This window comes from Eleutherodactylus coqui, chromosome 13 (assembly GCF_035609145.1).
Source record: "Eleutherodactylus coqui strain aEleCoq1 chromosome 13, aEleCoq1.hap1, whole genome shotgun sequence".
NCBI classification, from domain to species: domain Eukaryota; kingdom Metazoa; phylum Chordata; class Amphibia; order Anura; family Eleutherodactylidae; genus Eleutherodactylus; species Eleutherodactylus coqui.
In genome coordinates, this window is record NC_089849.1 from 51,204,503 (window position 1) to 51,219,708 (window position 15,206).

The 15,206-nt window shown below is 46.1% G+C and overlaps 1 protein-coding gene across 1 annotated transcript; it reads left to right on the forward strand.

Annotated features, from left to right (window-relative positions):
* Positions 1-1,299: 1,299 nt before the first annotated feature.
* SRSF6 (serine and arginine rich splicing factor 6) lies at positions 1,300-14,835 on the forward strand. The gene is made up of 6 exons (XM_066587502.1): positions 1,300-1,447; positions 8,684-8,832; positions 11,023-11,135; positions 11,610-11,812; positions 12,925-13,212; positions 13,585-14,835. The coding sequence occupies exons 1-6, from the start codon at positions 1,341-1,343 to the stop codon at positions 14,318-14,320; spliced, it is 1,596 nt and encodes a 531-aa protein (XP_066443599.1). The 5' UTR covers positions 1,300-1,340; the 3' UTR covers positions 14,321-14,835.
* The last annotated feature ends 371 nt before the right edge of the window (positions 14,836-15,206 follow it).

Consider the following 15,206-nt stretch of genomic DNA (forward strand, 5'->3'; position numbering starts at 1 on the left):
GACAAATTGTGGCAGAATTCCGATACGTTTACTCCAGTAGATGGCAGCCGATGTGTGTAGAATGCTTCTATATGGCCCTAGCGGACACACCCGTGCGTGACGCGGCGCTGTAAGCGCAGGGATTGGTTATTAAACATTGGTCTTTCAAAGTTATTTCCTTCTCCTACATAATAGCTGATGTCACTGCGCCATTTTGCAGGGGTCCCAAATCATTGGTTCGTCAAAAATGTGATTATGAGGCGCTGCGCAATTGGCACATCAACCTTATGCGCAACGCTCTTCTGTAATATCTATCATAGCTGAACTGTTCATTACTGTCGTTAGTTAAATGGAATTAGTCCTGGAAGATACAAAGTGGGCCGCAGAAAAGAGGCCAGCGCCGCACTAAGGCCTCCTTCCCACGAGCGTGACGGGCTCCGCCGCGTAATATTACGCAGTGAAGCCCGTCACGGCGCCCCCCAGAGCCCCTATACTTACCTGCGGGAGATAGCGTGAAAACGCTTCCCCGCCCACCGCCGCCGCGTCACCGCCCACCGCGTCACCGGCCGTGTCACGTGACGCGGCCGGCCGCGTCATATGGCGTCATATGACGCGCGGCGGTGGGCGGGAAAGCGTTTTTTCACGCTATCTCCCGCTGGTTACAGCGGGAGATAGCGTGAACGGACGGCTTCCATTGACTGCAATGGAAGCCGTCAGCGCGTACAGCCCGTCCTCACCCGCAGAAAATAGAGCATGCTGAGGGTGAGGACGGGAGAAATCGCGGTGCATAATTCCGCGGTGGAATTACGCATCGTGAGCATTGTGCTATTAGGTTCAATAGAACCTAATAGCAGGGTGCAACGCAGCGGATTTTTGCCGCGAATTTACGCGGCGTAAATCCGTTCGTGGGAAGGAGGCCTTAGGCCGCTCTCACGTGTGCGTTTTTTACCGCGGCGTTTTGATCGCTGCGGTAATTGCAACAGATTTAGTGTTTTATATATAAGCCTGATGTCAATATAACACGCACAGAGAAAAAAAAGTTAAAAATGCAACAAAACCAGTCTGTGCAATCAGCTGCAGCAGCGCTAATCCCAGCCGCAGCACTAATCCCAGCCGCAGCCCTCCCCTCCCGGGTAACTGGATCACGTTACCATACAACAACCCTCCATAGTAAATAGTAACCGCACCACGCGCTGTCCCTCGGCGCATGCGCTCTGCCGAGCACACGCTGGCCCCTCTCGCGCCTGCGATCTCCCGCCTCTCTCTGTCGCCACGCCCACCTAGTTTATAAAAGCTTCCCTCCCGCCTTTGTCGCGTCACTCTGCTGCGGAGCTGAGGCCGCCATCTTCTCGAGCAGCGCCATGCCGCGTGTGTACATCGGAAGGCTGAGCTACCATGTCCGGGACAAAGACATACAGAGGTTTTTCGGAGGCTACGGGAAACTACTGGAGGTGGATTTGAAAAACGGGTAAGGATTTACGGGCGTCCGGCGCTGTGCAGCCCGGCTTCGGGCCTGTGGGGGTGTTAGTAGCACGCTTCTGCTGCCGCTGCTTCACTGTCCGGACAGAGTCTGTTCCCGCCATTCTAATGCCGGTCTGTTCGGTGAGGCGGCATTGTCTGCGGGGATTAGACGAGCCGTTAGAGTGCGTGACGGGAGCGTGCTGACGTCAGAGCTGTGCGTGCTGCGTGACGTAGTCAGGGCACTTACAGGGGATTGTGGAGGAATGCGACAACCTAGCATGACATGTGTGCCCTGCTCTGTAAGGCCACAGTCACATCTATGCAGGACTTGGGCTAGAGGTGATGGTGCTGCACAGGTGCCACCAATATAGGGATTTAGAAGTGGGCTCACCTGGTGCCATCGCAGGCAGGTCCAAAGTGATAGCTGCAAGCCCAAGACCCCGAAGGCAGGCCGGAGTCACACGGCAGTGGCCATCTGTCCACAAAGCTGTACAGGCCTCACGCCGGCGGTCATGCGCAATGCCTTTGTGTAGCTCTCCTGCGCCGTCTCTTAGCCATAATGCATGTGTACAATGTGGTTACATACGGGCTCTGGGTATATCTGTGCCCATACAGTACAATGTAGTTACATACGGGCTCTGGGTATATCTGTGCCCATACAGTACAATGTAGTTACATACGGGCTCTGGGTATATCTGTGACCATACAGTACAATGTAGTTACATACAGGCTCTGGGTATATCTGTGCCCATACAGTACAATGTAGTTACATACGGGCTCTGGGTATATCTGTGCCCATACAGTACAATGTAGTTACATACGGGCTCTGGGTATATCTGTGCCCATACAGTACAATGTAGTTACATACGGGCTCTGGGTATGTCTGTGCCCATACAGTACAATGTAGTTACATACGGGCTCTGGGTATGTCTGTGCCCATACAGTACAATGTAGTTACATACAGGCTCTGGGTAGATCTGTGCCCATACAGTACAATGTAGTTACATACGGGCTCTGGGTAGATCTGTGCCCATACAGTACAATGTAGTTACATACGGGCTCTGGGTAGATCTGTGCCCATACAGTACAATGTAGTTACATACGGGCTCTGGGTAGATCTGTGCCCATACAGTACAATGTAGTTACATACGGGCTCTGGGTAGATCTGTGCCCATACAGTACAATGTAGTTACATACGGGCTCTGGGTAGATCTGTGCCCATACAGTACAATGTAGTTACATACGGGCTCTGGGTAGATCTGTGCCCATACAGTACAATGTAGTTACATACGGGCTCTGGGTAGATCTGTGCCCATAGAGTACAATGTAGTTACATACGGGCTCTGGGTAGATCTGTGCCCATAGAGTACAATGTAGTTACATACGGGCTCTGGGTAGATCTGTGCCCATAGAGTACAATGTAGTTACATACGGGCTCTGGGTAGATCTGTGCCCATAGAGTACAATGTAGTTACATACGGGCTCTGGGTAGATCTGTGCCCATACAGTACAATGTAGTTACATACGGGCTCTGGGTAGATCTGTGCCCATACAGTACAATGTAGTTACATACGGGCTCTGGGTAGATCTGTGCCCATAGAGTACAATGTAGTTACATACGGGCTCTGGGTAGATCTGTGCCCATAGAGTACAATGTAGTTACATACGGGCTCTGGGTAGATCTGTGCCCATACAGTACAATGTAGTTACATACGGGCTCTGGGTATATCTGTGCCCATACAGTACAATGTAGTTACATACGGGCTCTGGGTATATCTGTGCCCATACAGTACAATGTAGTTACATACGGGCTCTGGGTATGTCTGTGCCCATACAGTACAATGTAGTTATATACAGGCTCTGGGTAGATCTGTGCCCATACAGTACAATGTAGTTACATACGGGCTCTGGGTAGATCTGTGCCCATACAGTACAATGTAGTTACATACGGGCTCTGGGTAGATCTGTGCCCATACAGTACAATGTAGTTACATACGGGCTCTGGGTAGATCTGTGCCCATACAGTACAATGTAGTTACATACGGGCTCTGGGTAGATCTGTGCCCATACAGTACAATGTAGTTACATACGGGCTCTGGGTAGATCTGTGCCCATACAGTACAATGTAGTTACATACGGGCTCTGGGTAGATCTGTGCCCATACAGTACAATGTAGTTACATACGGGCTCTGGGTAGATCTGTGCCCATAGAGTACAATGTAGTTACATACGGGCTCTGGGTAGATCTGTGCCCATAGAGTACAATGTAGTTACATACGGGCTCTGGGTAGATCTGTGCCCATAGAGTACAATGTAGTTACATACGGGCTCTGGGTAGATCTGTGCCCATAGAGTACAATGTAGTTACATACGGGCTCTGGGTAGATCTGTGCCCATACAGTACAATGTAGTTACATACGGGCTCTGGGTAGATCTGTGCCCATACAGTACAATGTAGTTACATACGGGCTCTGGGTAGATCTGTGCCCATAGAGTACAATGTAGTTACATACGGGCTCTGGGTAGATCTGTGCCCATAGAGTACAATGTAGTTACATACGGGCTCTGGGTAGATCTGTGCCCATAGAGTACAATGTAGTTACATACGGGCTCTGGGTATATCTGTGACCATACAGTACAATGTAGTTACATACGGGCTCTGGGTATATCTGTGACCATAGAGTACAATGTAGTTACATACGGGCTCTGGGTATATATGTGACCATACAGTACAATGTAGTTACATACGGGCTCTGGGTATATCTGTGACCATAGAGTACAACAGCTATGTCTAGTAGTTTGGGGAAAGAGTCCTCAGTCCCCTGCAGCTCAGAGCGGTCAGTCTTAGGGTAGAAGCTGCCAGCCATGATGTGCCTGCTGCCATTGTGGTGACGAGCCTGTAAATGCATGACGGTGAGTGCAGTCAGACATTCCCTTCTAAACAGTTTGTGTTCGCCAGATTTGTCTCTAGGCCCAAATATTGTAATAGGAACCTCAGATGAGGCTCTGTAGGACCAGAGAAGTGATGTATGTAGAGTGATTTGGCGGTGGAAGGCTAAAGACACATTGGATTAAAATTAGTGCCCATGTGATGCCAGCCTGAAGGTCCTTTATAAAAGCTCTAAGTTGCTGCAGTTTACTTAATTTCGGTAAAGCAGTAGCGACTCGACTGATCTCTGTAGGGATCCCCAGCAGTCACTTACAAGGTAATATTTGGTAGATTCTATGCACTTAAGCCTCATGCACACGGGCACACACATGTGTGGGAAATCCCACACAGTCCTCCCGTGCCCGCTGCCGGCGACCCTGCGTACCTGTCAGATGGTCTTTTCCTCTGAATGCGGATGTGTCACCGGTGCTCCGGCGGCACATGCGTAGTACAGATTTCTCAGCGCCCGTCGCCTAGGTGATGACGCGGATCCGCAACACTTCTGCAATGATCATTGCAGAAGTGCCATGACAGGGATGACTTCTATTGACTTCAATGGAAGCCGTCTCTGCGTATCCGCTCTAAAAACAGGGAATGCAGCAAATGAAATCTGCTGGTGTGCATGGAGAGGAATCCCCACACATTAGTGGGCACATTGAGCAGCTGATCGCCCGTGCCTGCTGACAAGAGTGAAATCCGCTGCTCAATTTGCCCTGTGTGCACAAGGCCTAAATGCCCACTTAGATAACGATTATCGCTCAAAAGATGTCTTTTGCGCAATAATCGTTGTCATTTACAGCGCAAGATCGCTCAAGATGAGCAATCAGCTTGCTCGGAGCGGAGGATGCAGAAGACAAGTGTGGTGTCCCCGCTTGTCTTCTGCATCCAACTGTTCTCTGCTCTGAGCACCCGGCTGTTATACAGCCGAGCGCTCCATGTGAAGTATGAAGAACACAGCTGGACCGCTCTGTTCTTCATACCCCGCTTGTGTTCAGGGAGCAGGATACAGCTGAAACAAGAGTATCAGCTGTATCCCACTGTGAATCCCTGATAAGGCTCATCGTTAGCATGCTGAAAAGCAACGATGAGCGACGGCATAACGAAAACTACACGATGTCAGTTCAGTTACACAGCGATTATCACTCAAAAGATGGCTTTTGAGCGATAACCGTTGTCTAAATGGGCCTTAAGTGAAGCTGCTGTATCCTGCGCGCAATCAGTCTGACTTTGAGGTGCTGCTAACGCCACCAACCTGCGATCTCCCATGTAGACGGGACGACAGGTGAATGGCTGCACAAGCGCTGACATCACCGCTAAGGTTGTTGGCACTCGTGCACGGCCTCCAGACAGGCAGATTACTGCTGGAGCTCTGAGCGGGGAGTGTTTAGACTCAGGGAGAATCTGTGATCAGTGATGGTTTTTATGCTGACTGAAAAACAGTGATAACAGAAGTGAATAAATAGTAAACAACATTTTTTGCATTTACACGGGACTTTTATCACTCAATTTCCCGTGTGAATGACCTTTTTTCACAATGCAGATGAATCTCTATAGACTTTCACACCCAGTTGCTAAAAATCTCCTGGCTATTAAAGCTAACTGAGCAACTGGAACACTGACCGAGGGCCGCGGTGAGCCGTCTCCGGTCGCATGATTGCTGTTATCCAACGGATAATGGCGATCACATAAAAGTCAGAAGCAGTTTAACTTGAATGCTCCTTTCGGTTTGGCCCCAGTTGTGCAGCCAGACATAAGATTAGGGCCACAGTGGTTATGTTTCTGAAAATGGGACAAACAGGGGTATTCATTTTGGGGTGAAAGTCTTCATTCATATGTGTGCCGTACAAAAAAAAAGTTTTAAATGACAGAATTGTCAAAAAACTGAAAATTGTAATTTTTGTTTTGCTTAAATTCATTCAAAAACGGTGGGGTCAAAATACACAAAGGATCTGAATGCAGATAAGAGCCCCTGGGCTATTATCTGCTTTTAGCTAAGGCTTCACTTGCACACTAAATTACTCTTAACCCATTTAGGACCAGCCACTGTATATATACGGCGGCTGGTCCTGGGCTTAGAGGACCACCGATAGTAAAAATACGGCGGTGCTCTAAGTCTCCTGCTTCTGCAATCAGTCAGAGGCAGGAACGGGTTATCACCTGTTAGTGACAGCTGATAACCCAGAGCAGAAGGCAGGAGGGGTTTTTAACCCTTCCTGCCTTCCGCTTCCCCGATATACAGTGCTCAATGAGCACTGTCTGGGCAAAGTGAAAGTAACATGTACTTTCACTACGGGAGCCTCGGGGGTCATGTGACCTCCTGGGATTCCCTGCTACTGCAGAGCTGGAGGGTCAGACTAGACCCTGGCAGCTCTGCAGGTGACTAATGTCTCCACAGGGGTTGCTTTCCCCTATAACTAGGGCTCCTATGAGTGAATGTCCCCCAGAGGTCTTATATGACGTCATGGGGAACATAGATAGTAAAAAACACAATTACATACAAACGTAAAACAAAACAGATTAAAACAACAATATATACATAAGAAAGACAATAACACAAAGCAGACGCCAACAAAAACCGTCGCTGTATGCGCCCTGTAAACCAAAACCATACATACTATATATCAAAACGGCCGAAATAAATAGAGGAACCCATTCCCATACTTTATTTAGTGTAAATATAAAAATAATTTTAAAGTATAAATGTTAAAAAAATGATTTTTTTTTTAAGCATTTTTACCCACAATAAAACTAAAAAACGGGAAAAAAAGTCAGTGAAAAAGATATTTAAAAAATAACCCTATATGTCACGGGAAAAAAAACGCAGCAAAAATAATTTTGGTGTCTAAAGGAAAAAAAATGGAGCAGTAAAACCGCCAGATGGGTAAAATCCCTAAAAAGTGTCTGGTCCTTAAAATACAAAACAGCTTGGCCCTTAAGGGGTTAAGTAGCTACTTAAAGGTTTATGCAAAATGATCGCTCAAAGCTGTCACTCAAACTGTGGTTTGACCGATCATCATCGGTAAACCAGCCTTTAGCCATAAATGTCCGGGATGGGATTTACTCCTCTTAGGCCGCCTGCAGACGGGCGGAAATCCTGCGGCGGTATTTCCCGTGGGATTTCCGCCACTGAAAGTCTGCATAGGAGTGCATTACAATACGCACTCCTATGCAGACGGCCGCGGTTTGGCCGCGCGAAATCTCGCGCGGCATGTCCTATTTTTGTGCGGAGCCCGCACTCACCCGGCTGCGCGGCAGCCGGCACATGAAAGAGCCGGGGCCGCCAGGCACGGGTGAGTACGCGCTCGTCACTGCAGGCTCTTGGGTCGGGTCCCGCGGTGAGAATTCCCGCCGCCGGATCCGACCCGCTCGTCTGCCGGCGGCCTTAAGCTGTACATACTAAGTGAAAGCACCACAACTTGTGATGGTTGGATAAGGTGTATGAAGATCTCCCTACAGTTCACCAATGTCTGCCATTATAGTCCTGAAGGTGGGACCTGTAACGATTAGTCATTTATGGTGTACAGTAATACCAGTTTACATCTTATTGTGGTCCTTGAATAGTTTAATATGACAATATAGTTCTTGGCCCAGAAAACATTGTGCACCCCGCATATATAGCAGGACTTCTCTGTACTAGGATTGGAACATGATGCCAAGTCGATGCCAAAACTTGTAAAAGGCTTTCTCAATTTGTTTTTCTTGTCCCCTGAACACAGAGCATCGGCAACAAACACAAAAGTCACTTATTCTTCTACGAAACCAGATGTTTATGTAGTCACAGTATGGTCAGTCCTCTAGGTCTTTTCTGTCAAAATGTCCTATAAATCTGCCTCACCCACTGCGGACATCTTGCCAATGATGCCCCCCTGCAGTATGGGAAGCATTGGTCTAGAAAATAGGAGCAAACCAGTGTGTTCTGTAAGATTACGTATTAGCGGGTCAGGATTTCAATGTGTTCATGGCTCATGCACATGGGCAATATTCCCGCACAAGTTTCGTATGATTGCTATATGGACACTGATAGAAAAAAAATTAGAGTTGGTCTATGCGCGTGAATGACCCTCAGACTGGTAATCTGAGTTTAAAAAATTGCTGTGTCCTATTCTTGTGCGAGTCTCACGTGAGAATAGGACATGTAATGTACGGTGTCCCACACATCGTGTAGCTGCCGTTGTGCCCAGAACGTGTTTATGGTCTAAAAGATGCTAAATCTTTGTACCCCTTGAGTCCAGTTTTGAAATCTGCCCCCTATATCTATGTCCAAATTTCTTTGCTTAGCATGTTTGGTAAAAACTATAATCCTCCTTATTTCAGATATGGCTTTGTAGAGTTTGAAGACTCGCGTGACGCTGACGATGCTGTCTATGAGCTGAATGGGAAAGACCTTTGTGGAGAGCGTGTAGTTGTAGAGCACGCTCGAGGGCCACGCCGGGACAGAGATGGATTCAGCTTTGGAAGTCGCAGTAAGCATTGCAATTTTTGGTAGCTTTTTGGGGAGCCTAGAGAATGTTTAGCTCTGTACTGTATAATATAGTCCAGCAAGTCGTTATAGAAAGTTGAATTTCAGACCAAAGCTCATACTAAAGGGCGCTTGCTAGACCCATGCTCATCTGGTACTACTTCTACCAACCTCTGTGTCTGTGCTATTAAGATCTGTCTGCCTTTTCTCCAACTTGGCACCCAAATGTTGTAGGCCCTTGCATTATACGTCATGCTTAGTACTAATAAAGTTGTGTAGGCTGTGATTCGATACAATAACTCATGGTCTTACCAAGTGGCGCTTCAATAGGTTTCAAATTGGCAGAAAAGCAGTAGCAGAGTTAAACAAAAAAAACCACAAATATGGAGGTTGGTAAGTATATAGGAGGGATTAGAGGAGGCGGTGTCCAGGCAATCTGAGATTGTGCCTAGAATTGCAATTTAAGCTTTTAGCATTTTTGTAATACTGAATGTGTTAAACAAAATTGATGTCGGTAGCAAGGGTGCTGTTATACCAGCGTTTCTCCCCTGCAAAACACAGGGGGAGCTTCACTGATTGCAGCCGGCACCTGGACGTCTCAATATAATTAAATCAGTGTTTCTCCGTCTGCATTTTGCAGGGGAGACACGCAGGTGTAACAGCAACCTAAGAAAAGTCCTTAATGCAGAAATTGCAGAAGTGATGGAATAATTGGTTGTCACTTGAAAGGGGTCCAGTTTTCATTTGTATGGCTTTTTTCCCACATATGTATGAAGCATTCCTTTTTTGGTTCCAACAAGGGAACAGAAAAACAGGATGCTGGCCAGAAACTGATCTCATGAGACATGAAAACCAATGTGTGTCATCATTTTACTGGGGGCGGTTTATAGGAAAATCATGTTTGCCTTTAACCAGGTGGAGTGAAGCCTATGTTAATCTGTGCTAATTGTATTATTACATTGTTGCTCAACCACTCTCCAGTTGTGAACGCTCAAAGGGGCTTTTCCATCAAGTGAAGTTATCCTCTATCCACAGGGCATAACTATCTGCTTACTGGTAGTCTCTCCAATGGGACCCACACCGATCCTGACAACGTGGGGGTGAGGGGTGGGTCCTAAAGGATCTCTGCATGAATGGAGCGGTAGTCAAGCATGTGCACTACCACTCCATTCACTTCAATGGGATTGCCGGGGGTATTTGTGTTCAAGTGCTTGAACACGTCTCCATCAGTCCCATTGACCTGAATGGAGTGGCAGTGTGTGCTTGATCGCGCTCCATTTGTGTGAGATAGGGGACAACGTCATCTGGTGGGACAGCCCCTTTAAGGCTTTCTCATATATTTTTGAAGAGTTTGGGCTGTAAATAAGATGCAATAGAAGTAACTTGACCCAATTGTGCATTGACTCCTGTGGTGTCAGTGTTGAATGTTAAATCCCCTGACACCACAGATGTTAATGTTAAGTTATGGGATGTTATTTGGGGGTTAGACATGGTTCTTATGTGGGAGGCAAAAAAATGGATATTATGAATGTATTTTTATTTTAACTTGTATATTCTTAACCTTTTTGCATGTTGAATTCCAAAATCCTTTTTAACCGTCCTTGATGTTTCAATTTGAAAGAGACCAGTGGGGGCTGAGACCATTGAGGCTTAAGATGACTGCCTTTCCTGGTTGGCCTTTCCAAACATTGTGTGACCCTTGCCCTATGACCCTTTGGCTGACCTTACCGGAAGCCATGACGACAGCAGCCTATTGCCATTAGACGCAGGGTGATGGTGAGGATTAAAAGGGTTAGACAAAACCGGCTTTAATCTGGACTAGGTGACTCCCCTTGCGTGTGCTTCCAAGTGCCACTTATACCTCCTGCCTTAATGTAATGATGTGACTGGCATCTCATGTAAAACACTTTGTAGAAATGCATGTAAATACGTTAAACCTTGTAATATTTAAATCCTGTACAATTTCATGTTGATGAGGTTGACTGCACTCTTTAAACATGCCCATTCATAACGCAGCGGAACGGAGTAACTCAACATCCCTGCTGCTTAGCACTTGCCAGAATCACGGCTTTCAAAGGAGGTTTTATGTAAAGAATCTCATACTCTAGTTTTTAAAGCCCTCCCAAAAAAGCTAAGAATTAGATAACTTGTGCATTCGGTATACAATCCTGACATTTACTTTCTATGTGTAAAGGTGGCTACAGGAGCCAAAGGTCTGGCAGAGATAAATATGGTCCACCCGTGCGTACAGAGTTCAGACTTATTGTCGAAAACCTCTCTAGTCGCTGCAGTTGGCAAGACCTGAAGGTGAGTACGGTTCAGCGCAGCACTTCTTAAAACCAATGGAAATCGCTTTATTTACATGACTTCGTTTTCCAGCTTTTTGTATGATTGATTTATCTATTTACAAAGTGGCATGTGGCTGAAGTTGTGTATTAACCCTTTCCAATCGACTGACGTTTAAAGACCTTCTGATTGAAGGCTGTTCAGCTCTGATGTTGGAAGACGTCCGGCAGGGTATTCTTACTGTAGATTACTGGCCGCTGTGTTGGGGGCCTCTCCAGCATGTCCCATTCTGCAGTACTGGCTCTAGCCAGCAGATAGCACCATTGTATAATGGCAGAAAGAGAGAGCCCCCCCCCCTTCCCCCAGGAAACCCTGAATCCAAAATTGGACAGCAAAGGGTTAACTCTGACAGCTGCTTTTTGATATTGTTGATTACATTATTTGTGCCGACTCTGTATTTTACATTCTCAATCATAAAACTTTGTTTCTCTGCAGGATTTCATGAGGCAAGCAGGTGAGGTTACTTATGCAGATGCACACAAAGAGCGTGCTAATGAGGGCGTGATAGAATTTCGATCTTACTCCGATATGAAGAGGGCTCTCGAGAAACTGGATGGCACCGAAATAAATGGCAGGAAAATTCGCCTGGTTGAAAGTAAGACACGCCACAGGAGGTCTTATTCTGGCAGTAGATCAAGGTAAATGTAACACAATTTAAAAACTATAGATACGCAAGTTTTTTACAGTAAGGGCTTAGTCAGACGGGCGTTTTTTCGCGCGATTTGCGCATGCGTCCGGCGATTTTTTTAAAACCATTGCTTTGCAATGGTATCGGACACATGAGCGCTTTTTATGCGCTCGTCCGATAAATTATAGAACAAAAAATTGCAGATCACCTATCTGCGATCTGCGATTCCTGTTCTCTTCTGTATATGCGCTCAATGGGGCCGGCGGCAGCAGCGCCGACCCCATTGAGAACATATAGAAGACAAATCATTCTTCTCTGCCACAGCTGTGGCAGAGAAGAACGATGTTTGCCCATTGAATTCAATGGAGCGGCAATACAGCCGCTCCATTGAAAGCAATGGGCTGCCGGCGTGCGCGGGGTGAATTGTCGGGAAGGGGTTAAATATATAAACCCTTCCCTGCAATTCATCCTAAAATGTGTTAAAATAAAAAAAAATTGTATATTCACCTTTCCGCTGCAGCCGGAGTCCAGCTGCGGCCGCTGTCAGTTCTCCTGAACTGCTTCTCGGCACTATTCAGCCGGCGGGGCTTTAAAATCCCCGCCTGCTGAATGATCTGCCTCTGATTGGTCACAGCCTGACCAATCAGAGGCCAGTTTCACTCACACACCCATTCATGAATTCATGAATGGGTGAGTGACTGCTGCCTCTCAGCGCTGAGCCAATCAGGGGCAGGTCTGACTCACATCCATTCATGAATACGTATTTTGTGGGACACATCGTAAACTGCTACTGTGTACTGCAAAATAAATGTGAAATGTACATGAACATATACCATACGTTCATCTTCGTAGTTACTATAATACTATGTATTCATGTATACTCTTTATACAGTTGTCACTATAAAATGCTATGTATATTCAAAGTATACATTTTATACTTTTAACATCATAAAAATGTGCATGTTTTGCATACATTCCCAGCGTGAACGCTGCCTCGCCTGCCTAGATGCAGCTGTACACGCAATCCATTCTCCATTGTGACCCATGGTCCTTTAGAACTTTAACGCAGCAACAAAATAGTGATTGGGTATCCACGTATGAAATGTTGGTATTTTATCTCAGATCGCGATCCAGGAGCAGAAGATCTCGCAGCAGGAGCAGGCATAGCAGCCATAGCAGATCCAGAAGCCGCTCACGTTCTCCCGTCAAAAAGTCCCACTCACGTTCTCCAGCGAAGCGGAGCAGGTCTCGTTCCCCAGAGAAGAAGAGTTGTTCCCATTCTCCAGCTAAAAGAAGTCGTTCTCATTCCCCTGCTAAGAAAAGTCAGTCTCGGTCTCCTGCTAAGGAAAGCCGCTCTCGGTCTCCTGTAAAACGTAGCCACTCACATTCACCTGCTAAGAGTCAATCGAGGTAAGATTATCTTCATATAACAAAAGTGAATTAAGGAGTTGAACTGAATTAGAAAAACATTGCTGCTTTTTTGCATTAACAGCACCATACCTGTACATACCTGACATTGAGCTCAGCTCTGTGGCAGTGAGTGGGGCTGATCTGCAATACCACACACAACCTGCAGATGTGGCACTATTCTTGGGAGAAAGCAGATATGTTTTTTGTAACCATGTACAGACACTTTAATGACTTGATATTGAAACTCCTTGCTAGCAAGTCTACAGTTTCTGCCGCCTTAAATAAAATCGAGTTATGTTCTATTTTAGTAAAAAAAAGGATTTGTCTTTTTACATACGAACCTTTTTTTTTTTTTTTTTTTTTTTTTTTTAGGTCTAAATCTCGATCCAGAAGTAAGGAATCCTCTCTATCACCATCTAAGCAGAGGAAGTCCCGTTCACAGAGCAAACCTAAATCCGAACATGGCTCTCGGTCCCGCAGTCGGTCCAAAGGAAAACGCAAGCGGTCTCGCAGTCATTCTAAAGGAAAACGGGATCACTCTAGTAGCCGACCAAAATCAAAGCGTGAACGGTCCAGCAGCCGCTCTAAATCAAAGCGTGATAGGTCCGGCAGCCGTTCTAGGAGCAAACGTGAGCGTTCTCGAAGTCGCTCCAAAGGAAAACGAGACTCTAAGGGTAAAAGAGATGACTCCAGAGAACGATCCCGTAGTCAATCCAAGGGAAAGAGAGACAGATCTCGTGATAGATCACGCAGTCAGTCTAAGGGGAAAAGAGAGAGGTCTCGGGAAAGATCTCATAGTCCGTCAAAGGATAATAGAGAAGGTTCCAGAGAGCGGTCCAGAAGCCAGTCCAAGGGAGAACATGACCGGTCTCGTAGTCGTTCAAGGAGCAGTAGGGATCGCTCTAGAAGTCGATCAAACCCTAAACAGGAAAGATCTTCACATAGTCGATCAAGATCCCCTTCCCCAAGAGAAAATGGTAAAGGTGATGCTAGATCTCGCTCTAAATCCCCAGTCCCACCTTCTGCTGACAAAGAAGGGTCAGCTTCTCCACCTCCACGCCCTTCCTCTGCCGCTAGCTCTAGGTCTCGTTCTAGTTCCCCGGAGTAGTCTTAAGTAGATTTCTATGCCCAGTGTTAGGACTGAGCCCCACAATTTGAATCTCATAGATATTCACCTTATGTTTCAGTGCAGGCATCATGTCCTCACTTTTCCTGTGTCACGTCTTGGCGACAAAAAGGTTTCAGCTATGTAAATATGAAAAGGCAGTACTATTTTTTTTTTTTGCATGCAATTTTGTAAAGTGCTACGGTTGCAGCACTGAGAGGTCTCTTCCCTTCAGTCAATTAGTACAGTGGATTAATATCAGATGCACTTAAACTACTACAATAGGTTCAATGTACACCTAGAATGAAATGCATCGCATCTTGTTCTTGCTGGTATAAAGTATTAAACTCTACAGTGCTTGATGGGAATTTTGATGTTAATCCCATTTCAGTCTAGCTGCTGACATTGTAAATAAGGTTTGTACCGTCACTGTGTGGGGCGTTTTTTTATTTTTTCATTTTTTAGGATGTTCTGTAAGTTCACTTTTGCAGAGCAAATAAAGTTCTTCTGCCGTGCAAGCTGAGTTTCTGGAGTTAATTGAAAGAATTGTTTTAGTGTTCTGTAAAATTTACGTGATGCTTTTTAGAGCAGTTGGTTCACTTTAGAATAGTATCCTTTTGTAATGGAGCACAAACTACAGACTTATGGCAATCTAAAGCTTGCAGCGTAGCTATGTGTGCGCTCTTAGGATATTTGAAAACTCAAAAAGCCAAATTATTCCCATAAGTTAAGCAAATTCTTTGACTGCTTCTAAAATCATTTCTTCACTGCTCGGTACTGCTGTATGTCCTCTGTTTTTGAGGGTGTGCTACAGCAAAATATAGTATATTCTACACTTCTGTGTCTGGAGACCTAGTAGCTAGTCTTCACTCACCATGGGTGACAACTG